We start from the raw sequence: 24,816 nt of genomic DNA, 5'->3' as shown, positions 1-24,816 counted from the left end.
GGAGAGCTCGAGGGGACATGGATCAGCACTTGTGTTCCCAAGGGTACATCTAGCACCTAGCACTATGCCTGAGGCCCAGTAAATGCTTAAATGTTTGCCCACGAAAAAAGGGAAAGAGGGAAGGAAGGAAGGACCCTTCACTGTCTCTGTTGCATCTCTTTTTTCCATTCTGACCATCTCTATTTCCACTTTAAACATCTGCAGCCTGTCTCATCATCTGTAATGCAGCTGATCTGTTTCTGACCCTGCGTCCCCATCTCTGACCCTTGTCACCGGGAGTGCAGGCAGGCCTGCGTCCCTCCAAGAACCGCTGCTCTCTGACCTCAGATCCTGGAGAGGCACACCAGATGTTTCCCCGCAGGGGGTCGCTGGGCTGTGTGCCCAGATTCGGGGGAAGGGGAAGAGAGGTCGAGAACTGATGGTGCAAGATGAGGCCTGGAGCAGCAGCAGGCGGCGGGGGAAACAGGCTGAGAAAGAAAAAGAGGAGAAAAGAGTGAGCGGGGCGAATAGGGCAGTGAGGGGCGGGCCCGAGCGCGCCGCCCCATCCCCCCACACCACCGCTACCTCCTTGCACTGCCAACGCCCTCCCAGCCCAGCCGGCCACATCTGGCGGTTGCCCTCCCTTGTTTCCGCTGCATCCAGACTTCCCCCAGGGGTGGCTGGAGGCTGTACATCTGGGGCTTTAAACATACAAAAGGACTCCGGGGCCGGCAGCACAGGCAGCAGCGCAGACGGAGGCGCAGGGACCGGGCCACGCGCAGCTGAGCCGGGCAAAGCGAGGCCACCGAGGCGAGCTGTCCCTCGGAGCGCAGCGCTGCGCGGCGGGGCCAGCCAGGCGGCGACGCGGCCACACACCTCGAACCAGAACCAGCGATCTCCGGGGCGACGCACGGGGCCCAGGAGCGCAATGATGGAGACGCTCGTGGCCCGGGGTGCACTCACCGGCGCGCTGCGGGCGCTCTGCGTCCTGGGCTGCCTGTTGGGCCACATCGCCGCTGCGCCATCGCCCATCATCAAGTTCCCGGGTGATGTCGCCCCCAAATCGGACAAAGAGATGGCCGTGGTGAGTTGCTCCGCAGGCCTCCAGGAGCCAAGTTTAAACAAACTTTGTAGGCGAGGTTGGGGCGGGGGGGGGGGGGTCTCCCGGCTACACCTCCTCCTACCCCGAGGGGCACACAGCGTGGGGGAGGGGCTTCCGTAAACCGCCTAGCGGGAGTCTTGGGCCAGCGGGAGGTGGGGTCTGTTTTGGAAACCGTAAGGGGGCTTTTTGTGAGTGGGGAAGGTCTTTGATAAACAACTTGGAAACTTTCCGGACTCAGCAGGGGGCGTGAGACGCGGGGGAGAGCATGGGGGTGCTTGGCCAGCTGCTGCAAAGGGCTCTTTTGTAAATAACTGGGACATTGTCTGGTATCTGAAGGACCTGGCAAAGGGGCGGCTTTGTAAACAACTTTTGGGCACATCTGCGGGAGGAGGTCTGGCTGACCCTTAGCAAGCATCTCGGTAGGCCTTTGGCAAAAGGCCTAAAGGGGTCCCGTTGGCAACCGGTGGAGGGTTTTTTAAGCCCCGCGGCGCTTTGGAAAGGGGCTCGCTCCTGTGGCACGCGATTTGGGTAAACTCTTGCACACTTTGGGAGCTCTGGGCCAAGCGGGGCTTGGCAAACACTGGGGACCTTTGGCACACATCTGGAGAGGGGCCTTGGACACACCGCTCGAGGGGACCTTTGGGCAAATATTGGGGGCGGGAGTGACGCCGAGAGCGCATCTTTTTCCGCCTGGCCCAGTGGACAAGGTGGCCAGAAGGGTCAACGGTTGGATCTTGGAAAGTTTCCTCGAATTTCTGCAACTTATGCAAAGGGATGGGGGACAGGAGAGAGGTGGCCCGCGGGGTCGGAGGGAGGGGCAGGCGCTGGAGGCCTGGCGCGTGGGGCGGGGGCGGAGGCGCCCAGCGGGTGGGAAAGCAGCCAGCCAGCCAGCCCTCCCTCCTGGCGGGGCTCCCAGCGGCGGCTCCGATGGATGTTGTTCTGTGAGCGCGCCTGGCTGGGCACTGGAAGGGCACCATCCCTCAACCTGTTAGCGCCTCGAGCTGGGGGACCCCTCAAGATGTTCCTTCTCCAGGGGTCCTCAGACATTTTAAACAGGGGGCCAGTTCACTGTCCCTCAGACCGTTGGAGGGCCGGACTATAGTTTAAAAAAAAAAAAACTATGAACAAATTCCTATGCGCACTGTGGGCCCGGGATGAGTCGGCTGCTAAGCAGGACAGGCAGCAGCACCCGGCGGGCCGGATAAATGTCCTCGGAGGGCCGCATGTGGCCCGCGGGCCGTAGTTTGAGGACCCCTGTGCCCATAAGAAATCTTAAATCTTATTGCTCCCCGCCCCCAAGAAACCCCCAATTCTCCTTCAGCCTGGTTCCCAGCCTACTCAAGACAAGACTCCTGTGCCCGCTGGTCACCCTGCAAACCCCTTCTCAGCATGTAACATCCCTCTCTCCTTCCCAGCATCCAAGCCTCTGTCCCCTTTGGATAAATGGGTTGGGAGAGCTTACATTTTTAGGGACTGATAATCTTTTTTTTTTTTTATTGATTTCAGAGAGGCAGGGAGAGGGAGAGATAGAAACATCAATGATGAGAGAGAATCCTTGATCAGCTGCCTCCTGCACACCCCACACTGGGGATCGAGCCCCCCAGACATGTCCCTGACTGAGAATTGAGCTGTAACCTGCTGGTTCATAGGTCAAGGCTCAACCACTGAGCCACCCCGGCCGGGCAGGGGGCTGCTATTCTTTCTCACGGGTCTGGAGCTGTCTGGCATCATGATGTGGCTGTTGGTTAGGGGTGAGGGTGGAGCTTTGGAGCCTTGACAAAGCGACTCGGGTGCCCACACAGAGCATAAGGGAGTCCGTGTTGCCCAGAGGCAGCGCGGTGGGAGGCTTGAGAAGCAGGCGCTGGGCTTGGGCTGCTGGCTTCCAATCCAGGTGCGTGAACCAGCTGGCCTCGTAAGCCTGGCAAGTGACTGCCCCTCTCGGTGCCAGCTTCTTCCGCAAACTGAGGGCAAAAACGGTGCCCGTTAAAGCTAATCTGACACACTCCGAAGTGGCACAGGGTAAGCACTTGGTGTTAGTCATCATCGTTATTGTTACCAGAGGCCCGGTGCACGAATTCGTGCACGGGTAGGGTCCCTAGGCCTGGCCAGCAATCAGGGCCGATTGGGGCCTTCCGGCTGCCATCCGGGGACGTCCTTTGTTCCGCGCTGCCCCCTGGTGGTCAGTACACATCATAGCGAGCGATCAAACTCTCCGCCTCTAGTCGAACTCCCAAGGGGACATTTTGCATATTAGCCTTTTGTATAGATAGATTATACCCCGCATTTTCCCTTTCCTAACTATTTCTCCAAACATGGTGAGGGCCCCTATCGTAAGGTCTCCAGGCTGCTTTCACCTTTCCAACACAGCACCCATCACATTTAATGTTGCATTTATTTCTGTTGCACCCTGGCCAGTGTCACTCAGTGGGTTGAGCTGTAACCTGCTCATCCCAAGCACCCAGAAGTCTCTGGTTTGATTTTGGTCTGGGCTCATGCCCAGGTTTCGGGCTCGGTCCCCAGTAGGGGGCATGCAGGAGACAGCCAATCAATGGTTCTCTCTCATAGATGTTTCTCTGTTTCTCCCCCCGCCCCCCCCCCAAAAAAAAATCAGTAAAAAACATAGTTAGAAACACCTGTCATGTTCACCAGTTTGCCCCAGCACTAGCACAGGGCCTGGAACATGGCAGGTGTCAAAAAGTATTTGGTGAAGAACTAACCAAGTTGGTTGGCCCCTGACCCTCTGCAGTGGCCTCCGTTTGGGCAGAGTCCCTGAAGTGCATTTTGGGAATGACTGATCCAGGGTTTGAAGCCAGGTCTGTCTGCTGCTGCCGCCCATGCACATGCCCTCGAATCTCTATGTAAGAAATGGGAGAAAACTAACTCTTACGTCATCATCAGCTGTTAGGTGGAGTAAAAGAGGATGGAGGTAAAGAGGGGTAGTGAATTACAGTTCTGAGCGCGGCTCTGGAGCCAGATTGCTTGGGTCCGAATCCAGCTCTGCCATTTGTGAGCTGTGTGATATTAGGCAAGTTTCTTAACCTCTCTGTGCGTTAGTCTCTTCCTCTGTATGATGGGGATAGTAATAATAACCACATTATAGAGCTGCTGTGAGCATGAGGGTTACATGCTGACGTCACGCTCTCTACAGCCATTACGTCCCTCAACTAGTGGGCGTCAAAGTTGGTTTGAGAACCCAACACTCCACCCAGTGCCCGTGGGCCCCTGGATGATGTCCTGTTCTGGGCTACGGGGCTGGGCGGGGGCTGATGACTGCAGCCTGCTTTGGTCAGGACGATGCCGCCCTCCTGGGGCTGCTCACCTATGGCGCTCATTTCTCCCAGCAATACCTGAACACCTACTACGGCTGCCCCAAGGACAAGTGCAACCTGATTGGGCTGAAGGACGCGCTGAAGAAGATGCAGAAGTTCTTTGGGCTGCCTGAGACGGGGAACCTCGACAAGCGCACCATCATGACCATGAAGAAGCCGCGCTGCGGCAACCCCGACGTGGCCAACTACAACTTCTTCCCCCGCAAGCCCAAGTGGGAAAAGAACGAGATCACGTACAGGTACCGAGGCAGGGCTGCAGCAGCGGGGCCTCTGGGCCGTGGGACACAGGGTCTCCTCGGGCCTCGCCCCGCTCCAGGGACCTGGGAGGTGTCCTATGAGGACTCGGAGTCTTAAGGAGTTTACAGATAAAGTTCTTAGGAGCTGGAGTCAGACAGACCTGGACTCGACTCTCACACTTAGTAGCCGTGAGGCATCGGGCTACTTATTTTCCAATGCCCTGAGCCTTGGCTTTCCAATCTACAAAATGGGGCCAAAACAAAACCTTCCTCGTAAGTTGGTTGGGCACTAAGCTGGGTCCCACATGCAAAGGGATTTCTCCGTGTCCGGCGTGTAGTAACCGTGTAATAACTGCCAGTCACTGTTACTCCTGGCTGGGGTCTGGGGCAGGTGGAGAGAATGTGGTATCGGTTGCTAATTGGTTATATGATGGAGTTGTCATCGGTTGTAGGTTGGGATGACCCTCTGCGGAGGCCTGATTGGCTTTGGCCTCTGCTCTGTACGGCTCGTGCTGGATTCCAGGATGAGAGCTCGGCCCCATGTCCTGTGTGCCCTGATTTTACCCCATGCGTCCCCCAGCCAGAAGGGGCGGGTGAGAGTCCTGAGACAAGGCCTAGGATGCAAGGCATTCTGGGCGCGCTGTTCTCCCAGGGAGCTCTGCTCACCACACACACACGTATACCTGTCTATGTGTGCACACCTGCACACACTCGTGCACACGCAAACGCATGCACCCCTCACATGCTTATGCACACACTCTCACACCTGTGCACATGCGCCACCCTTGCACACATCCGTGCACTCGGCACAGGTTCACATACACTCTTGCACACATGCACACACACTCGCGTGCGTGTGCCTGCTCACTCCTTTGCATCTCTCCCACCTCCAGGATCATTGGCTACACACCTGACCTTGACCCCGAGACGGTGGATGATGCCTTCGCCCGTGCCTTCCAAGTCTGGAGTAACGTGACCCCCCTCCGGTTTTCTCGTATCCACGATGGAGACGCCGACATCGTGATCAACTTCGGCCGCTGGGGTGGGCAGAATTGGGACCGGCAGGGGCTCAGTGTGGAGATGGAGGGGATCCAGCCATTGCAGAGGCACCGGGGTCCTGAGCGCCGCTGAGACAGGAGAGGAGAAGGGGTGGACGCCGAGTGGGGTAGCTGGGACCAGACGCTGGAGAGCCACGTGGATGTGAGGCAGCGTAAACTGCAAGCAAAGGGTCTTGCTGCGCCGTCCCGTACAGTAGCTCCGACAAACCAAGGGCTGGTCACATTTCCGTTAGTTTCAATGCAGTGAAAGCCAGGTCCCGTGTCTCAGTCACACTGGCCACACACTTCAAGTGCTCTGTAGCCACGGGGGGCCAGTTGGTGATGAACAGCACAAAGCGTGTCCCCGTCATCGCAGGAAGTTCTGTTGGGGAGCACGGGTCCGCCCTGAGGAACTCCAGGCCTGGGAGGAGGTCAGAAAGAGTGGAGCAGTGTAGGCAGGAGAGTGAGTGGACAAGCACCCGTGGTCACTGGTGCCGTGTGGGAGGGTGGCGTGAGCAGGGGTGGTAGTGTAGACATAAAGGTAGGCGGTATAGACATTGTGAGGAGCACGGTGATGCGGGTGGGTGGTATGCACCTGGGTGGCCAAGTAGGCCTGGGGCTTAGAGGTGTGAATATCGGTGATAGACTTGACCATGGAGACCTCAGGATGCTGACCATCCAGTCAGCAACTACCTGTTGACTTGCTGTGTCCCAGTCTTGGATAACCCCAACAGGATAGGGGAGGGGACAAATGCCAGGTGGGTGGGGTGTGGCTGGCAGTCAGGGCCCAGAGGGGCAGCTAGAAGCTGAGACCCCATGTGTTCCAGAGCACGGAGATGGATACCCCTTTGACGGCAAGGACGGGCTCCTGGCTCACGCCTTCGCCCCGGGGCCTGGTGTTGGGGGAGACTCCCACTTTGACGACGATGAGCTGTGGACCTTGGGAGAAGGGCAAGGTAAGAAAGTGACCGTCCCCATGCCCAAGCATCCTCTCCGGTCCTCTGCCTGTCTCCCCGTAACCTAGCAACAAGGACCCCCCACAACCCTGGGCACCTCCATTTACTCTGATGAGAGTGGGGAGGGGAGTCACCCAGGATTCTGGTCTCTGGAGAAGGGCCTGGAGAGGTTCACCCCACCCTGTGTCGCCCCCCAGTGGTCCGAGTGAAGTACGGGACCGCCGACGGGGAGTACTGTAAGTTCCCCTTCATGTTCAACGGCAAGGAGTATAACAGCTGCACCAACGTGGGCCGCTCAGACGGCTTCCTCTGGTGTTCCACCACCTACAACTTCGACAAGGACAACAAATACGGCTTCTGCCCCCATGAATGTGAGTCCTCTGGCCCCAGGCTCCCCGCTGCCCCCCGTCATCTGTGCTGCCCAGGCCTGGCAGTGCCAGGCAGCCAGCATCCCCCAACCCCCCTGACACCCTACTGTCCCTCTCACCTGTACAATTATTCACGTAATGCTTTTTCATTAAGTCGGTTCCTTTTTATGTCTCGCCATGAGCAACGATATTTGTGAAATCACAGATTTGATGGGCTAATTATTTCTTTTCTTGCACATCTTAGGATGAACTTGGAACTATTAATGTGCCCGGTGGTTCTCTCTAGAACCCTTCTGTTCCCTCTGGGCAGGATTGGGGGCTCAGGGGCATGAGGAGAGAGAGGCTCAGGGATGGATCAGAAGTCTAGCAATGGGGTTGGGGACCGAGACTCAGACACCAAGGCTGGTACCCAACCTGGCTGGGGGACACCGACCCCTGGCATTTCAGCCGTTACTCCTGGTTCTGATGCCAACTTTGCTAGTGTGTGTGTGTGTGTGTGTGTGTCTGTGTGTGTGTGTCTGTGTGTGTCTGTGTGTCTGTGTGTATGTCTGTCTGTGTCTGTGTCTGGGGACTGTTCCATCTGCCTCTCGGTCTCTTTGTCTATTGTTGCTTGTGTCTACACATCTCTGTGTCTTGACCCAGTATTTGTGTGTGTGTGTGTTTGTCAGTGCCCAAAACATAACATTTTCAGATATTGTGAAGTCATATCGAGGGAAACATTTTTAAAGGGGTCAGGGGATTGACCTACACCAGTGGTCGGTAAACAGCGGCTCGCGAGCCACATGTGGCTCTTCGGCCCCTTGAGTGTGGCTCTTCCACAAAATACCACGGCCTGGGCGAGTCTGTTTTGAAGAAGTGGCGTGAGAAGAAGTTTAAGTTTAAAAAATTTGGCTCTCCAAAGAAATTTCAATCGCTGTGCTGTTGATATTTGGCTCTGTGGACTAATGAGTTTGCCGACCACCGCCCTAGGCAATCCTTTTAAAAAATACCCTTGCCACACCTTTTAATCAGACATCTGAGAATGATAGTACGTATACCTTCATACCCTGTCAAGTCATCCTACCTGATGATTCTGGAGATTGAAAGCCAGAAGAACGGGAGAAAATGCAAGCGTTTTTCTAAATACTCCTTTTTCCCCCACCCCGTGGACTCCTCGATCCGCACACGCCTTTGCTACATGTTTGTGAATCCATCTGACACCGTGGCAATTGAATACTGACCCCCCCCCCACCCCCCAGCCATCTTGACAGAAGGGTTCTATTTATGCTTTTGGTACCAAAGCCCGTGTGATACTTAGCATAAAGTAAGAGTTCCAGCCCTTCGTAAACCAGGAACTTTCGATAGAAGTCTGTTCTGCACGCTGCATTTCCCAGGAGGGATCCAGGTGCTGTGTCCCCCTCCCGTGCATCAACCCTTGTGATGAGAAAAGAATGCCTTGAGGCTCGAAGCGAAAACAGCTGTAATTCATAAGTTTGGGAAGGGTTCTCCCCGGCCTGGGACATTAGCCGTTTACTTGGTACCCAGCCAGATGCAAGTACGCACAGCACGCACGTGTTTGCATCTGGGGGCGATGTGTTACTCAGCCCCTCCTGACTGCTGAGTCAGTGTCTGTTTCTCTTCATCCTTGTTGGGGTCAGGATCTGAGAGGAGAGTGGGGCTTCCTGGGCGGTAGACGCACAGCCGGTGGGAAGCCAGGGGCGTGGCGGTTAACTCTTTGCCTCTCCCCACGCACAAGCCACCAGGCATCTGGCCTCAGTGTTGCCTCTTCTCTTATCCCATTGTTGCTGGCGTTGCAAGAGAAGGTCTCTCTCTCTCTCGTTTTAAAATATGTTTTTATTGATTTCAGAGAGGAAGGGAGAGAGAGAGATAGAAACATCCATAAGGAGAGGGAATCGTCCATCGGCTGCCTCCTGCACGCCCCGCACCGGGGATTGAGCCCAAAACCCAGGCATGTGTCCTGACCGGGAATCGAACCGGGGAACCTCCTGGTTTATAGGTCAACGCTCAACCACTGAGCCACCCCGAGCCGGGCGGGAGAAGGTCTCTTGATTGGGGAGAAGGAACCAGTGAGGATACGGGGCCTGAGTCCCACGACCGGGCTCCATTCTGGTCGTGGTGGAGTTAACCGGCTGGTGAGGTCACCTCTGGCGCGGTGGTACACAGATGGTCCTCGTTACGCACTTGTGGTTTTGCTAGCTGGCAATTCCAGAGATGCACCATTGTGTAGCTCTGGGGTGGATGAGGCCACGGGCCACAGGGGAAGAACCCGAGACAGATAAGCCCAGACTCTGAATCCCATTCTCTCCCCACAATTCTCCAGTCACAGCCCCTGTCTCGGGGAGGTCAGCGTGGATGGAGCTTTCCAAAGACTCCCCTCTCCCTCCCTCTCCCTCCTCCCTGCCTCCTACAGGGACCGCAGAAAATCGCCTGGGGTGAAAGGAGGTGAAGCCTGGTGTGTGTGTGTGTGTGTGTGTGTGTGTGTGTGTAAGAGTGAGCAAGAGAGAGATGGACATTCGTGTGTTTTGTGGCCTTCCGTGACACCCCTCACCCAGCTCTTCCGTTTTTGTGACCGTGAGCAGCTCCGGAACCAGCTTTCTCGGGGCCTCAGTTTCCCTATCCATCAAATGGAGAGACTCTGGCGGCCCTGCCGACCACGGATGATGTATTTAGTGATCCACATGGTGTGGGCATTGACCAGGCGGGCGGACAGTGACCGTGGGGCTGGAGCAGGGTTCCTGGGGGCTCCCTGCTGTGCACCACGAGTTCACCGTGAGAGTGAGGGTCCATCAGGGCCCAGGGGAAGGCTGGGGTTGACCAGGAAGCCAGGGGAGGTCCCCAGGAGCTCAGAGAAGCAGCTGCTTACCAACCAGTATCGGTGTTTTTTTCTTGAATCCTCACCCGAGGATATTTTTCCATGGATTTTCAGAGAGAGGGAAAGAGAGAAACATCGATGTGAGAGAAACACATCGATTGGTTGCCTCCTGCATGGGCCCCTGGCCAGGGAGAAGCCTGCAACCGAGGTACGTGCCCTTGAGCGGAATCGAACCCGGGACCCTTAGGTCTGCAGGCCAACGCTCTCTCCGCTGAGCCAGACCGGCGAGGGTGACTTTTAATACTTGAACGCTGTCACCGCACTGGTGAAGCCAGCTCTGTGCCCACGCGGGGGCCCGGCTGATTTCCCGGTGCCCCGGTGGGTGGCCTCTCTCACATGTGCACCCTCCCTCTCCCCCCCCACCCCAGCCCTGTTCACCCTGGGTGGCAACGGTGACGGACAGCCCTGCAAGTTCCCGTTCAGCTTCCAGGGCACCACCTACAACAGCTGCACGACCGAGGGCCGCAGCGACGGCTACCGCTGGTGCAGCACCACGGAGGACTACGACCGCGACAAGAAGTACGGCTTCTGCCCGGAGACCGGTGGGTGCCCCCTCTCCCCGCCTCTCCCGCCTTCCCCCGAACACTCCCAGGACCCCAGCCTCCTCTCCCCAGGACGGGGCTCTGCCAGAATACTTAGCAGCACAGACGTTGGGATCAGTCGCCACTTCAGCCCAATCGGTGCTGCCTGGTGTCAGGCCCGCCAGGGACCCCCTCTGCAGGGCCCACCCTCCCTCAGCCTCCCTGGCCATCCCTTCTCTTTCTTTTTAAAAAACTTTCATTGTTGGAAGTATGACATAGGTCCCCCGTTTCCCCCCCCCCCCATTAACCTTTTCCAGCCCTCTCCCTCTCCCCCAGGCCCCCCCCACCCCATTGCCTGTGTCCACGGGTGATGCATTTATGCGGACAAGTTCACTGGCTGGTCTCTTCCCACCCCCACCCCGCCTTCCCTCTGAGGTTCCTCAGTCTGTCCCACGCTTCCCTGTCTCTGGGTCTCTTTTCGATCATCCGCTTATTTAGCTCATTAGATCCCACCTGTGAGTGAGATCATGGGACACTTACCTTTCAGGGGGCGTATTTCGCTCGACTCAATGCTCTCCAGGTCCTTTTCTGTCCCTCCGTCGGATCTTGAAGTCTCTCGTTCCCTGCCTTTCTTTGTCAGCACGAACTCTCGTCTGCCTCTCTTCCTCTTCTTCCCCTCCTCCCTGCCTTCGTCCAGCGGGTATGTGTGAGCACCTCCTTTCCGCAGGGGAGCAGACAGACCTCCCTAGGGCCCGCTGTGACGGAGCTGCGGGTCCAGAGAAGGGTGTTGCCCCTTTATCCCTGCCCAGCCCCTTTGCCTCTGGCCCCTCGGTCCCCGCCCATGGAACCCGGTTAAAGCTCTGCATTTGAAGCCTGGAGCCTGCCTAGCAGTATCTGCTCAGGCAATTTAAAAAATATATATATTTTTATTGATGTCAGAGAGGAAGGGAGAGGGAGAGAGAGAGAAACATCAATGATGAGAGGGAATCATTGATTGGCTGCCTCCTGCACACCTCCTACTGGGGATCGAGCCCGCAACCCCGGGCACCTGTCCTTGACCGGAATCGAACCTGGGACCCTTCAGTCTGCAGGCTGATGCTCTATCCACTGAGCCAACCGGCCAGGGCTCAGGCAGTATTTTCTCTTCTCTCTGGGTCCCGGTTTCCCCGTCGGTGACATGGGTGGCTCGGTTCTGACCGCACAGGGTTGTCGGGTGGGTGGGTGACAGTGTATCCAGCACTTGCTCGGGCGAGGGCTCAGCTAGGGGGGGTGTGAATGTCCACGTCACGTCGCCGTCCCTGGTGGTGGAGGGCTCAGGCTGCTCACGGCCCTGACCCGCGTCCCCGACTCCACAGCCATGTCCACGATCGGCGGGAACGGGAACGGCAGCCCCTGTGTCTTCCCCTTCACCTTCCTGGGCAAGAAGTACGAGCGCTGCACCAGCGACGGCCGCAGCGACGGGAAGGCCTGGTGCTCCACCACCGCCAGCTTCGACGACGACCGCACCTGGGGCTTCTGCCCCGACCAAGGTACAGGCCCGGCCGTGGGGCCCACCGCCCGCACCCCACATCTGGGCACAGGCAGAGCCCTCCACTCACTGGGGTGGGGGCGCGACCCTGCTGAGGTCCTGCCCATCCACGGAGGGGACACGACCTGCTCTAGACCCGCCCTCCACCGACACACCCGCTCTTGGTGGACACCTGTCCCTGCTTAGACCACGCCCACCCAGGCAGAGGCACGGCTGCCGATGGAAGACCCCGGCCACCTTGGTACCCGCTGCCCCGAGACTACCCACATGGCACCGTGCTGGGCTCGGTACTCCCCTTCCTACCAGGCATCCCCACTCCCAACAGACAGCTGCCTCCCAGGCGGGGTGGGCAGGAGGAGAGGGAGAACAGGAGGAGCTCATCTTTGCTCCCACTCCGCCTCCACACAGCAGCCGAGAGCCCCAGAGCCCTCCCTGCCCGCCCCGCCCCCCGCGCGCCGTCCTTCACCAAGTTGTGAATGGGGGTGCAGAGACACAGCCGGTCTGAGCAGCTCTCTGCCTACCCAGAGAACTCCGGACGGGGGGGCTTAAAACAACAGAAATGCGCTCTCTGGTACTCCTGGAGGCTGGAAGGTTAACATCAGGGTGTCGGCGGGGCCACGTTTCCTCGGGGGAATCACTCCACTCCTGCCTCTGTCATTACGTGGCCATTCCCCTCCGTTTTGTCTCTGCATCTCTTCTTATCAGGACGCCAGTCCTATGGCATTGAGGGATCCCCGTACCCCTGTGTGACTTTACATTTTTAAAAAATATAGATGTTTTTATTGATTTCAGAGAGGAAGGGAGAGGGAGCGAGATAGAAACATCCATGATGAGAGAGAATCATGGATCGGCTGCCTCCTGCATGCCCCACACTGGGGATGGAGCCCGAAATCCGGGCATGTGCCCCGACCGGGAATCGAACCGTGACCTCCTGGTTCAGAGGTCGACTCTCAACCACGGAACCACGTGGGCCGGGCTTTACGTTTTAATTGACCTGCAGAGACCTTGTTTCCGGATGAGGTCACCCTCACAGGTCCTCTGGGTTAGGACTGGAACCCACCTTTTGGAGGGACACACTTCATCCTACAACAGGTTTGCCCTCGGTCTGCGGCTGAGCCTGGGCAGCCACTGGACGTGCGAGTGGCTTTTGCTGCTGTCCCTGGGGCAGGAGTGGGGGACCCTCGGGCCAGCCCGTCCCCACTCTCCTCTCTGTTTGGAGACTGCGGAGTACGTTTTGCCCTGGTCTCCACAGAGAAACACAGACCGCCAGGAGGCACGCTGTTTAACCAGAGGGACTCTAAGTAGCGGCCTCGCCGATGCCTCATTGTTCCCTGTGCAGCACACGGGCAGCCTGCCCTGCGTGATAGGACGAGGCCTCGCCTCTTCATCCCAGAATTCTCAGGAGCTGGAAGCATCAATCCGTCCCCTTCCAGGGCCCTCTCCCCACCACAGGACGGCCTAACGTCCTTGTCTCTGAAGCCAAAGCCTGACTCCTCTCTCGTCTCTCCCCCCTCCCGCCCTGCGGCCCCCAGGGTACAGCCTCTTCCTGGTGGCAGCTCACGAGTTCGGCCACGCGATGGGGCTGGAGCACTCGCAGGACCCCGGAGCCCTGATGGCCCCCATTTACACCTACACCAAGAACTTCCGCCTGTCCCATGACGACATCAAGGGCATCCAAGAGCTCTACGGTGAGCCTCGGCTCGGGGCTGTGGGCCGGGGGTCTGGGAGGCCGTGCCGCCGGGATGGAGGTGCAGGGGGTGCACCAGGAAGGTCCCGGCTCTCCCCGATGGCAGGAGACAAGGGCAGGAGGCACCGGTGTTGACCTGGTCTGGAGGGGTCAGCCCTCCCAGGGGACCCAGGACAGCTCCTTTCCTTTCCAGATCTCATCCGTGTTCACGCCCCTCTTGCCACTCCATCTTTTAAGCAGGGGTCCTCAAACTTTTTAAACAGGGGGCCAGTTCACTGTCCCTCAGACCGTTGGAGGGCCGGACTATAGTTTAAAAAAAAAAATCTATGAACAAATTCCTGTGCGCACTGCGGGCCCGGGACGAGTCGGCTGCTAAGCAGGACAGGCAGCGGCACCCGGCGGGCCGGATAAATGTCCTCGGCGGGCCGTATGTGGCCCGCGGGCCGTAGTTTGAGGACGCCTGTTTTAGGGAGTAAACTGAGACCTGAGAGAGGTCACCTCCCTGGCCCCAGGGTCACCAGGTCGCAGCCACCAAGTTAGGTTTAGGATCCAGGAGAATTAGCTCAACGCGGGGCAGAATTTCCCAGCGTTGCCATGGCCTTAATGATACAGGCATGCAGCTTTCTAGTTTTTCTGACGATTCTTTGATTTGCATGTGTAACCGGAACAATACAGCTAGGACCTGCGACCAGTGCTTGCTTTATTATTAGTGCTTTCCACGAGGCTGGAGTCTGAAAAGTTAAATCAATGTTTTAGAAAAAGGAGATGTGTAACGGTACTGGTGCTGCGTGGACCACGCCGAAAGAGTGAAAGGGGTGCTTGAGCCGAGAGGCTGGGGGAACAAGCAGTGAACTCGAACCCGCGATGGAGGGGGAGGCACCGGGCTGTATGCTGCCTCTGCCCCTCACCGGCCGTAAGAGACGGAGCCGGTCTCTACCTCTCTGGACTCAGTTTCCTCATCTGTGAAGTGGGAGTGACAATGATGCCTACCTCCCAGGGATGAAGTGGGGACCGACTCGGGTGACGTCAGTGAAGAGCATTATAAAGTGCGAAGGGCCGTGGGATTCTGGTTTCTCTCCACGCCCCTCTCCCCATGTCCAGGCATCGTCTCCCTCTCCTGCCCGGCTTACACGAAGGCCAAAATAGTTTCTTCGGATCCTTAGCAGGTTGGGTGGGAGCCTAGGGGGCTCAGCCTGGTGCGGAGAACCCCTGGGGCGGGGGAGAGTCTGAGGTCAGGTGTCCTCCCCCAGGGCCCAATCCTGACACTGACACCGGCCCCGGCCCTTCCCCCACGCTGGGACCCGTCACTCCCGAGATCTGCACACAAGACATCGTCTTTGACGGCATCGCTCAGATCCGCGGGGAGATCTTCTTCTTCAAGGACCGGTGAGTGTGGGGGCCTGCTTCTCGTCCTCTGCTCTGGCCCCGTTTGCTTGTACCCCCAGCCCTTGCACAGGGACCCCACTAGACGCTTCCTGGAAGGGCCCGTAGAGGTAGTTTTTGCTGCGTGTCAGATGACCTCCAGATCTCAGTGGCTTACCCCCACAGGCATCTCTTCTGCTTTCTCCTAGTCTGTGGGTCTACTAGGCGTGTTGGCTTCAGGCTGCAGTGTGGCTGGGCATGCGCTGCTGTCACTCATTCTCCTGGGGTTTGTGGCCACGCATGGCTGATGGCAGAAGCACAGGAGGCCAAGTCAGGCCGCACAAGCACAGTTAAAGGCTCACATCACGTCTGAGGGTATCCCATCGATGGAAGCAAATCCCAGGGCCCAGCCCAAGGCCTGCCGTCAGGGGCAGCACTGCAGTCACATGGCAACAGACACGGCTCTGTGGTTCTAACAGAGGGATGGAGGGGAACATTGGAGAGAATCATCCAGGCTGTCCCAGGCCTTCTCCCAGAATGGCCTTGACCTCCAATGGCCAAACTGTCCTATGTCCAGGGATCAAGTGACCACAGGGTAGAGAAAGTGGGTGTCCTTAGTGCTATAAAGGCCCCCACTCTATTGACAAAGGGCTGAGACCCATCCCACGGCCCTAGCCCTCCTGGATAATGGCAGATGGTATTAGGTAGGGTTGCATTAAAGACCTATCCATCATCCATCCATGCAAACACACATATACCCATCCATCCATTCATCTATCTATCCATCCACCCATTACCCATCCATTACCTATGCATCTATCATCCGTGATCAGTTCCTCCTCCTCCTCCATCCACCCATCCGTCCATCCGTCCATTCATAGAGCATACTAGTTGACAGAGTGGGCTTGGGGGCCAGACGGCCTGGGTTAGAATCCCAGACCTATTACTTACCGGCGGCCCGATCATAGGCCAGTTAATTAGGTATCTTTATCTCAGTTTCCTCATCTGTGAAATGGGACATACTTTCCCACCTGTCTCAGGGCTGTTGTAAGGGTTAGGTAAGCTCCGCCCGTAAAACAACACCTGGCACAGCGTCCGTTTGTCCCATCATGCTCGGTGGTATCATCAGCAATTAATCACTTGGCATCGATGGTGCCAAATACTTGGTTAGGCCCGAGGAGCTGGGGGTGGGGGATGGGATGTAGAGAGGAGCTGGGGGTAGAGAGGCTACTTAACGCGTAGATCCGTGTTCTCAGAGAGGTCCGCGAGCCTTCTACCCTAAACCCCCTAGGGTGTGCAGGTGAAAAGTGTGGGTGTCTGCTCCCACCCCCAGGCCCTCTGCCTGTAGTCTCTGGGAGTGGGCCCCAGGAATCTGCATTTGAGCACATCCCTCTGATGACTCTGATGCACGTTCAAGTTGAACATCCTGAGTCTAGTTGGGGAAACTGAGGCAGAGAACACCGCCAGCAATACAGGGCAGGACGGAAGACGTGGTTGCAGAAGCATTCATGAGTCAAATGCTTTGTGGACACATTCAGAGCAAGGAGGCGTTGGAGAGGAGGCAGCCCTCGGAGGTGCCTTTCAGGAGGCGTGGACTCGGATGGACGGGGAGGGGCTGACCGGTTGGGAGGGTGCGTGAGACGGGGGTGGGAGGAGGGAACTGCAAGGGCAAAGCCAACAGAGATGCGCAAGTTCCCGGCTTCTGCGGGGAGGAACCGAGAGCCTGGTGGGGCTGGACGGCGGTCCATACGTTTTGGGGAAGGGCCGCGTCCGCTCCACTGTCCCCCTCCCCCCGCTCAGGTTCATCTGGCGGACAGTGACGCTAGGCGAGAAGCCCACGGGGCCCCTGCTGGTGGCCACTTTCTGGCCTGAGCTTCCAGACAAGATCGATGCCGTGTACGAGGCCCCCCAGGAGGAGAAGGCGGTGTTCTTTGCAGGTGTGTGGGAAGGATGCTGCCGGGCCCTCGGCTCCTCGGGGCTCTGCCTCCAGGTTCCCGGGCACCTGGGGGTGCTCCCTCCGCTTTAGGGACCCGTTCTTCCAACCACCACATCCGAAAGCGTGGGCTTCGACTGGGAGGCTGGCTCCGACGCCAGCATCAGGAGCGTCGGCCCACGGAGCGAGCATGTCATTACCTCGTGTTCTTTCTCCCTCTTTCTGAGTCCTTTTCCAGGAGGAACATTGCAGCTTCATGCTGGTGTCTCTCATGCCAGCTAGAGCCTCTAGCAGACAACAACTTCAGTTGGTATTTTTTTTTAAAAAAAAAACAACATAATTTACTTTTATTTTTAAACTTTAAAATGAACATATTTTTAAAGATTTCAAAATGAATTCCTTGAAAGTAAAGGAATTGCATAAGGAGTCTCTAGAAATGGTCAACATCGTCAAGAGAGGGTCACATGGCTAATGATTGGGGAGCCCTGCTTATCTAACTTGAGGATCCAGCCCTGCCCTCACAGAGCTCACAAACCAGCTGTTACGGGGCTGCAGTCAGTGCTGGGACGCAGGAGGGAGGGCTGGCAGGTTTGAGCTGGGGCACAGGGGCGGCTTCTTGGAGGAGCCGAAGGCTCAGCCAACCCCGTGGGTACCTGTTCCACCAGCCGACTCCCAGGCCTCTTTGCCCCAGGGATCGTGGGCTGTGGCCAGGGCAGTACTGGTCCCCAGGGATCCTGTGCACAAATTAGAAAAAGGTGCCCCCACGTGGCAGGCGTGGCACCCACAGTACATGGCTGGTGAGTGGAGTGAGGGCTGGACTCACCCCCAGTCCCCTCCTTGGCCAGGCACCTTCTATAACCAACTGTCACCCCGTCCACCTGGGCCCTGGCCGGGGCTCTGACCCCAGGCGTGTCCCTGCTGAGAGTGGCCACAGCGGGGTCCCCGGCAGACAGATGAGGGGAGGAACGGGCTGGCCAGTCCCTGACCTGCTCTTTGCTTCCACCCCAGGGGATGAGTACTGGGTCTATTCGGCCAGCACCCTGGAGCCTGGGTACCCCAAGCCGCTGACCAGCCTGGGGCTGCCCCCCAGTGTGAAACGAGTGGATGCCGCCTTTAACTGGAGCAAGAACAAGAAGACATACATCTTTGCTGGGAAGAAGTTCTGGAGGTAAGGAGGGCCACAGAGCCGGCTGCGTGGCCACGGACACTGCGGCTTCGTGCCTCCTGGGTCACATTCGGAGGCTGGTGGGCCCTGGATGTCCCCTCTCTGGCAGCCCCTTTTGAGAAGCCATCAAGGGATGACGTAGGCGCATGATGGGCACAATTCTGGTTAGAACCGCCTTCCCCTTCTCAGAATTCTTGAGTGGCCCATGCCTGGTCTGGAGCTTCACAATTTGGGATGATTCACTGAAGGAAGGGTAATGAAAAGATGGTAGCTTCTCCTACAGACACTGTCCCACGGGTAGGGGATGGGTGCTCTTAGTATCCCCACTTTATAGATGAGGGCACTTGGGTTCAGAGAGGTTAAGTATGTAGCTTAAAGTCACACAGCCAGGTAGTGGCAGTGTGGGCTTTGGACCCTGGAATTCTGGGTCCCAGAGAACATGCTGTTTTTCGCTATTCTACACTGTCCCCCTAAAATAGTGGGGGTTCTCCAGAAATGGGGTGTAGAGGCAGGGATGGGAGAGGGCAAAATATGAAGACTGAGAGATGGGTGCACCAGTTTCCCCCAGGAGCCAGCATCCGAATCAGGGGCCAGCTTCCGAATCGGGCCAGCTTCCGAATCAGGGGCCAGCTTGCCAGCAGGTAGCTCTCTGCTCCAGGTTATCTAAAGGGAAGGGTTCAGTTCTGAGAGGTCAGGGTCAAGGTGAAGGGGCAGCGGCCCCATAGCTAGGAATGGTCAGCGAGAAAGCAGCCTTGGGGTGATTGAATGTTGTCCTAGTTCTCAGGTAAGGAAATTGTGGTTCACTGTGTGTTGTTGGCCGCAGAGCCAGGATCATAACTGCCTTTCCTGTCCCCTCACCCTGGGGCCCCTCCACGGCACCCTAAGGGTCATTTGGTCACGGGGAAGAGGTAATGGTGCAAGGATGGGGTGGCCGGGTGTCTTCACCCACCCACGTTCCTCTGTGGCTGCCGCTGCCTCTGGCCCTGGGTCTGTTGTCCCTGAAACAACCCTGCTTTCTTCCCAAGGGCCCTCTCTTCTCCCACTTTCCCGCCCACCACCCCGCCCCTGGCTGCGCAGGCATTCAGAAGGGCGGAATTCCAGACATACTGCTAAGATACTTAGCAGCTTAAGCTGATTGATATCTCAAGCCTCGAAAGAACGCAGCCAGCCAGGAAACCGCAGGGCGGGCTCCCCGCCCACAGGCCCCAGAGCCCTCCCAGGCTCACGTGCTGCCGGATCCGGCATGGTGGGCGATCCCGATCTCCTGACCTTAGCATGTGGGCAGTGAGAGGCACAGGTTCACAGACATGAGCCTTAGAACCCTAGTGTCTTTGAATCGTGGCGTTCTATTTTCATTGGTTTCAGAGAGGAAGGGAGAGGGAGAGAGAGAGAAACATCAATGATGAGAGAGAATCATGGATCGGCTGCCTCCTGCACACCCTACACCAGGGACTGAGCCCACAACCCGGCATGTGCCCTGACTGGGAATCGAACCATGACCTCCTGGTTCATAGGTCGATGCCCAACCACTGAGCCATGCCAGCCAGGCTGGACAGACAAGTTCTACACACTCTGGGTATGTGAACATGCATGTGTGCACACACACACCACACACACACACACACACACACACACACACACACAGGCCATGACAGTGCTGTGCTGGGGTTTCCAGCACAGTTACTGCCTCCCAGTCTGTTCCGCAGCAAGCCCACCTTCCAGAACAGCCTTGGGCAAACTACGGCCCGCGGGCCGGATCCGGCTGTTCTATCCGGTTCTCTTGATCTCCACTCCACTCCTTTCCTTTGAATTGATATTAGTTCACACAAACACTCCATCCATGCTTTTGTTCCGGCCCTCCGGTCCAGTTTAAGAACCCATTGTGGCCCTCGACTCAAAAAGTTTGCCCACCCCTGTTCCAGAATCAAGGTTCTTAAAAGTGGCAGAGCTGTAGGTTCCTTCAGAGGCCCTGGGCACCCATTCCAGAAGGACCAGGTCTCGCTCCCATGAGCTTGAGATGCTGGTCCTGGTGCAGAGTCTGCAGGGACCCCAGACCTTCCCCACCCCCCTTGCTGGAGAATGAGAGAGGGCCCCAGAGCATCAGAGGACGAGTAGCTGCCTCCAGCCTGGCCATCCCCTCCTTCATGCCAGGGAGTGCTCAGCCTTTGTTTCTGGAAGCTTCCACGAAGCCCTCAAATAATCTATTCAACATCTCCTGCGTGCCAGGCACTGAGCGGGGGGCCGAAAGACAGTGGTCAAGAAATAGTCCCCCTGCCTGTGGAGCCTCCAGTACAGCAGGAGACATAAATACTCTTGGGCCAAACAGCAGTGGTTCTCCTGCTGGGCCCTGTGCTCGTGCCGGGCCTGAGGCTGTGCGTGTCACCTCTGTTTCTCCTCGGAGGCAGATATGCGTATTAGCCCCGTTTTCCGGGTGTGGAGACTGAGTCCTGTGTGCCTCAAGGATACACCCGTAGAACCTGTGTTCCTGACGGCATGTCCCCAGCTGCAGAGGGGGCTTCCGGAGTGTCGCAGGGAAACCTTTCAAAGCAGCGCACAGGCGAGCGGGGACACTGGGGAGGAGACTCTGGGGACAGAGAGAGCGCGAAGAGATGGGGCCCCTTCGGAGCACCTTCTCCCGCCACGGTGTGGAAGCAAATGGCTTCACTTCTCTGAGCCTCAGTTTCCTCAGCTAGAAAATGGGGTTGATGCCTGCCCCCCCTAACATCCGTGGGTAGAGCGAGAAAGCAACGAGGGCATGTTCAGGAACACGTCGCTCTGAGCCACCCTCACTGTAGAGGGTGTAGGCTGAGGGCTCGGTGGAGGTGAGCAGGTGGCGGGCTGGGATTTTGAGGGGCACACTTGGTGTGGGGACCCCAGGTCAGGAGGAAGCGTGCTGGGTCTTGCAGGAAGTCTAATGATGGGGCTAGGGTGAAGGAAGGCTTTTCCGGCAGTTCCCGGGGTGCTGGGCGAGAGGGAGGACCCCTGGAGAAGAGCACTCAGAGGGGGAAGCCGTGGCTGGCGTCTGGGCTGGAGGTGGTCGGCCGGCTGTGGGGAAGAAGCGTCAGCTATGCCGCACGGTAAAGGGACGCGTGGCTGTCGCCAGGATGGCCCTCAGACACACAGCTGGCCAGGCAGTCAGCACCAGGAAGGCCAGACGCCAGGTACCCACAGGCGCGGAGTGGGAGCGCATTCCATGTTGACAGAATAATGACGAGGTGGAGTATCCGAGGAGAAGGGCAGGAATCCACGTGACCCCAGCGCTTAACACGTTCTCCTGAAATTACAAAGACAGAAAGTCGCAAATGCCAACCACATACTCCAAGTCGCTACCTGGATTAAAGGCAGGGCAGGGAGAGCTGTGCGCCCTGGGACTAACCTGCATGGTAACCTCGCTGTCCCGGCCGAGATCAGCCCCCAGGACACGCGCTGTCATCTCCACGGGACAGATGAAAAGGCAGCGATCTGTCCCAGCCAGCCAGGGAAAGCGTGGTGGGCACATCGCGTCCAGGGCCCGTCACGTTGCCGTGGGCATCCAAGTTTGTAAAGGAGCTAATATGTCCCCAATAACCTGCCAGCTACGGGGACAGGCAGTGTGCATGCGTTCTTGTCTGTGGTGTACACATGAATCGAGACATTCGAGGAAATACAACCCCATCTTCCAGCTGGTAAAACCGAGGCTCAGAGAGGCCTGGGCTGGACTACCCCTTAGAAGCTGGGTACCCTTTTTAAGGCTCTGGTCTGTGAACTGGGTATTCCGGGAATCCTGGTGTCGTAGGGTTGTCCATAAGAATGGACTGAGAAGGGAAATGAAAAGTTGTTAACATGCTGCTTCCACATGAGCGGTAATCACAAGATTGTTTTTATTGGACTGTGAAGGTCACGTCACGAGTGAGCAGAGAGCTGGGGTTCAGACCTTCTCTGACAAGCCCGCAGCCTCCCAGAAAGGCGAGGTCTGGTTTCCCAGGCCCACCCAGGAGCCGTCAGCGGGGCCCTCCCATCCAGGTCCGGGGAGGGGTGGCTGCTAGGGAGGCCCCACTGGTTCACCATGTCCCGTCCCTTGCAGATACAACGAGGTGAAGAAGAAAATGGATCCCGACTTCCCCAAGCTCATCGAAGACGCCTGGAATGCTATCCCCGATGACCTGGACGCCGCGGTGGACCTGCATGCTGGTGGTGAGCTGCCCAGGCCCCTGTCCGCTTTCTAGGGTCCCCCGCCCCCACCCAGGGCCCCTGTCCTACAAGCACACACTCCCTCATTGTGCAGGGAGGCGAGTGGTGCTGGGAAAAACAAACCGGCCCCTTCAGCCCAGCGCTGGGAAGGCATCCAGACCCCTGACCTCTGCTCACGCAGCAGGCTCCAGGCAGTAAGACCCAGAGAGGCCCCTCACAGCTGCAGGGCCTGGAGCCAGGGAAAGGGGGGGTGGGCGGGAGGCCCACGGGGGGGCGGGCCAGGAACATGGGCTCTGTGCCCTGCATTCATTCTGGGGCTTGATCCAGGCCCTGTTGGGTTCCACAGGAGGCCTTGTCACCGCCTCCCGTTAGCAGGATGGCTCCGCTTGAGATAGGACTAACTTTGCCATGGCCTCTTGCTGATGTGGCAGAGGTCCTCATTTAGCTCACTGTGCCCCTGGTCCCTTGCTGAACAGAACAACCAGCATCATCGAGGGGTAGAATCTGGAGTTTGAAAGCCATATTCTTGAGGAGGCTTCTGGGAGTCTCGAGGGCCCTGGAAGTGATCCAGCATGGCTTTTTAGAGACCATTTTCATTAAATTCCACAAAGGTTTTTTTTGAGCCCCTGTCGTATGCTGGCCAAGCACATGGCCCTGACCTCTAGTGGCTAAAGGTCCACCTGTCCAACAAAAAGCAGGCATGCTCAGGTGCTAGGTTAAGAATGATCTTCAGGAATAAACAGCCAACGAGCACCTACTATGTGCCAGCGTTTTAAAGGAAGTAAACGAGATGACGTATGTCGGGAGGCACAGATTCCAAAGCCCAGAGGGGCCAGGCCGGTAGCACAAATGAGTGAAGTCGGCCAGGCAGACAGCAGGGAGTGGTGGGGTCTGTGGCGAACCAGAGAGCACATGGCTCATTGGCAAGGGGACGCAGTTGCTTCTCTGCTTCTGATGATGGCTGCCCTGCCAGGACGGGGCCCGATGGGGCTGGATATTCCAATTCTTTTCAAAGCAGAAAAAGTCCATTTTTTCTTGTGACCCGTACAGATGTTTACACGGTAGCGACTTCTGCAGAATTCAAAATAAAACAAAACAAAACAACAGAAAACCTTGTGAGCGCCAAATAAAACCCATCTGTGGGCCCGTGGGAGGAGCAGGGTCCTGGTTTGTCGCCTGCAGTTTAGGGATGGTGCTCCGAGGAGGGCTATGTACATTCGTAGTAGCACGTACGGTCTAATTCAGGGGTCCTCAAACTTTTTAAACAGGGGGCCAGTTCACTGTCCCTCAGACCGTTGGAGGGCCGGACTATAGTTTTAAAAAAAAACTATGAACAAATTCCTATGCGCACTGCGGGCCCGGGACGCGTCGGCTGCTAAGCAGGACAGGCAGCGGCACCCGGCGGGCCGGATACATGTCCTCAGCGGGCCGCATGTGGCCCGCGGGCTGTAGTTTGAGGACCCCTGGTCTAATTTCATCTTCACCACAGGCCCAAGAGGTATCTCGATTCCCATCTTGAAGACGACTCCGAGAGCTTCCTCCCACAGCCCTGTCCCTTTCCCAGCCTCGGAGGGTCCCCTGCGGGTGAAACGCTGCTTTCCGAGGGCACGCAGCTTTCAGAGCTCCCAGGAACCTTCCAGGCCCAGCAGGCCTGGGGTGCTCACAGCCTCTCCTCTCTCTCTCGTCCCAGGTTACAGCTACTTCTTCAAGAGCCATTATTACCTGATGCTGGAGAATCACAGTCTGAGGAACGTGAAGCTTGGAAGCATCAAGTATGACTGGCTGGGCTGCTGAGCTGGCCGCAGCGCCCACCGGCCCGGCGTCTCCATCACGCTCCGAACGCCGGGCCCTGAGTGCCAGGGAAGGACCCAGACGGGCCTGGCAGCCTTCAGCTCTGTGGTTAACCAGCATTCTCACCGCCACCTGGTCATAGAAGATTCCAGAGAGTGACTGTGCCCTGTGCCCAAGGAAAGGGGCTCCTTCCCCCTCCATAGCCCACCAGCCTTCCAGGCTACTCCAAAGAGAGGCTTTGATATCCTCAACGCGGCCCTGCCCTGGGCCGCCCTGGTGCTGCCACACCTCAGGCTCTCCTCCCTCCACAACCTTCTGTGGCTGCCGGCCAACAGGGACTGTCTCAAGAGGGCACTGGTGGCCCAACAGGCTGGCCTAGTCTGGCCTGGGGGAGAGGCATGGCCGGGAGGCCCCCCAGACACCTGGCTTCCCACTGCTGGCTGCCTTAGAACCTTCTCTGGATGCACTTTGTCCTTTTCTTTCCATCGTTGTTTTTTTTACTTTTCCACTTTGAAATCGCATTTCCTGACAGAAGGACTCGGGCCGTCTGAAGTCACTGGGTGAAGCGTCCCAGCCCACCTTGCGATGGTTCCCTTGCTCACTCTATTATTCCGAATCTGTCCCCTCATTTCCTCCACCGGATGGAGGAAAACCAGGCCATGGCTCCCTGCTCCAACCGCCCCTCCTCGCCCTTCAACAATTCCCCATGGGAAATGTCAACAGTACGAATAAAGACACTAATGGAGTGGCCGTGTTTGCCTCTGTGTTTATAGCCCCCGC

The 24,816-nt window shown here is 57.5% G+C and overlaps 1 protein-coding gene across 1 annotated transcript; it reads left to right on the top strand.

The window, feature by feature from the left end:
- Nucleotides 1–608: 608 nt before the first annotated feature.
- MMP2 (matrix metallopeptidase 2) lies at nt 609–24,786 on the top strand. Its single transcript, XM_080644167.1, has 13 exons — nt 609–1,063; nt 4,423–4,649; nt 5,540–5,688; nt 6,511–6,639; nt 6,837–7,010; nt 10,248–10,421; nt 11,756–11,929; nt 13,461–13,616; nt 14,866–15,001; nt 16,778–16,914; nt 17,919–18,078; nt 22,139–22,248; nt 23,936–24,786. The coding sequence occupies exons 1-13, from the start codon at nt 908–910 to the stop codon at nt 24,037–24,039; spliced, it is 1,986 nt and encodes a 661-aa protein (XP_080500293.1). The 5' UTR covers nt 609–907; the 3' UTR covers nt 24,040–24,786.
- Nucleotides 24,787–24,816: the final 30 nt, after the last annotated feature.

Source organism: Plecotus auritus, assembly GCF_963455305.1.
Source record: "Plecotus auritus genome assembly, chromosome: 10".
In the NCBI taxonomy this organism is placed as follows: Eukaryota; Metazoa; Chordata; class Mammalia; order Chiroptera; family Vespertilionidae; genus Plecotus; species Plecotus auritus.
This window is presented reverse-complemented; position numbering and strand designations above follow the sequence as displayed.

Excerpts from the sequence above, each read along its gene's own strand:
- MMP2 (XM_080644167.1), top strand. The coding sequence starts at position 908 with ATGATGGAGACGCTCGTGGCCCGGGGTGCACTCACCGGCGCGCTGCGG. Across the intron at positions 7,011-10,247 it reads CGGCTTCTGCCCCCATGAAT|CCCTGTTCACCCTGGGTGGC; the intron begins GTGAGTCCTCTG and ends CCCCCACCCCAG. Across the intron at positions 13,617-14,865 it reads GGGCATCCAAGAGCTCTACG|GGCCCAATCCTGACACTGAC; the intron begins GTGAGCCTCGGC and ends GTCCTCCCCCAG.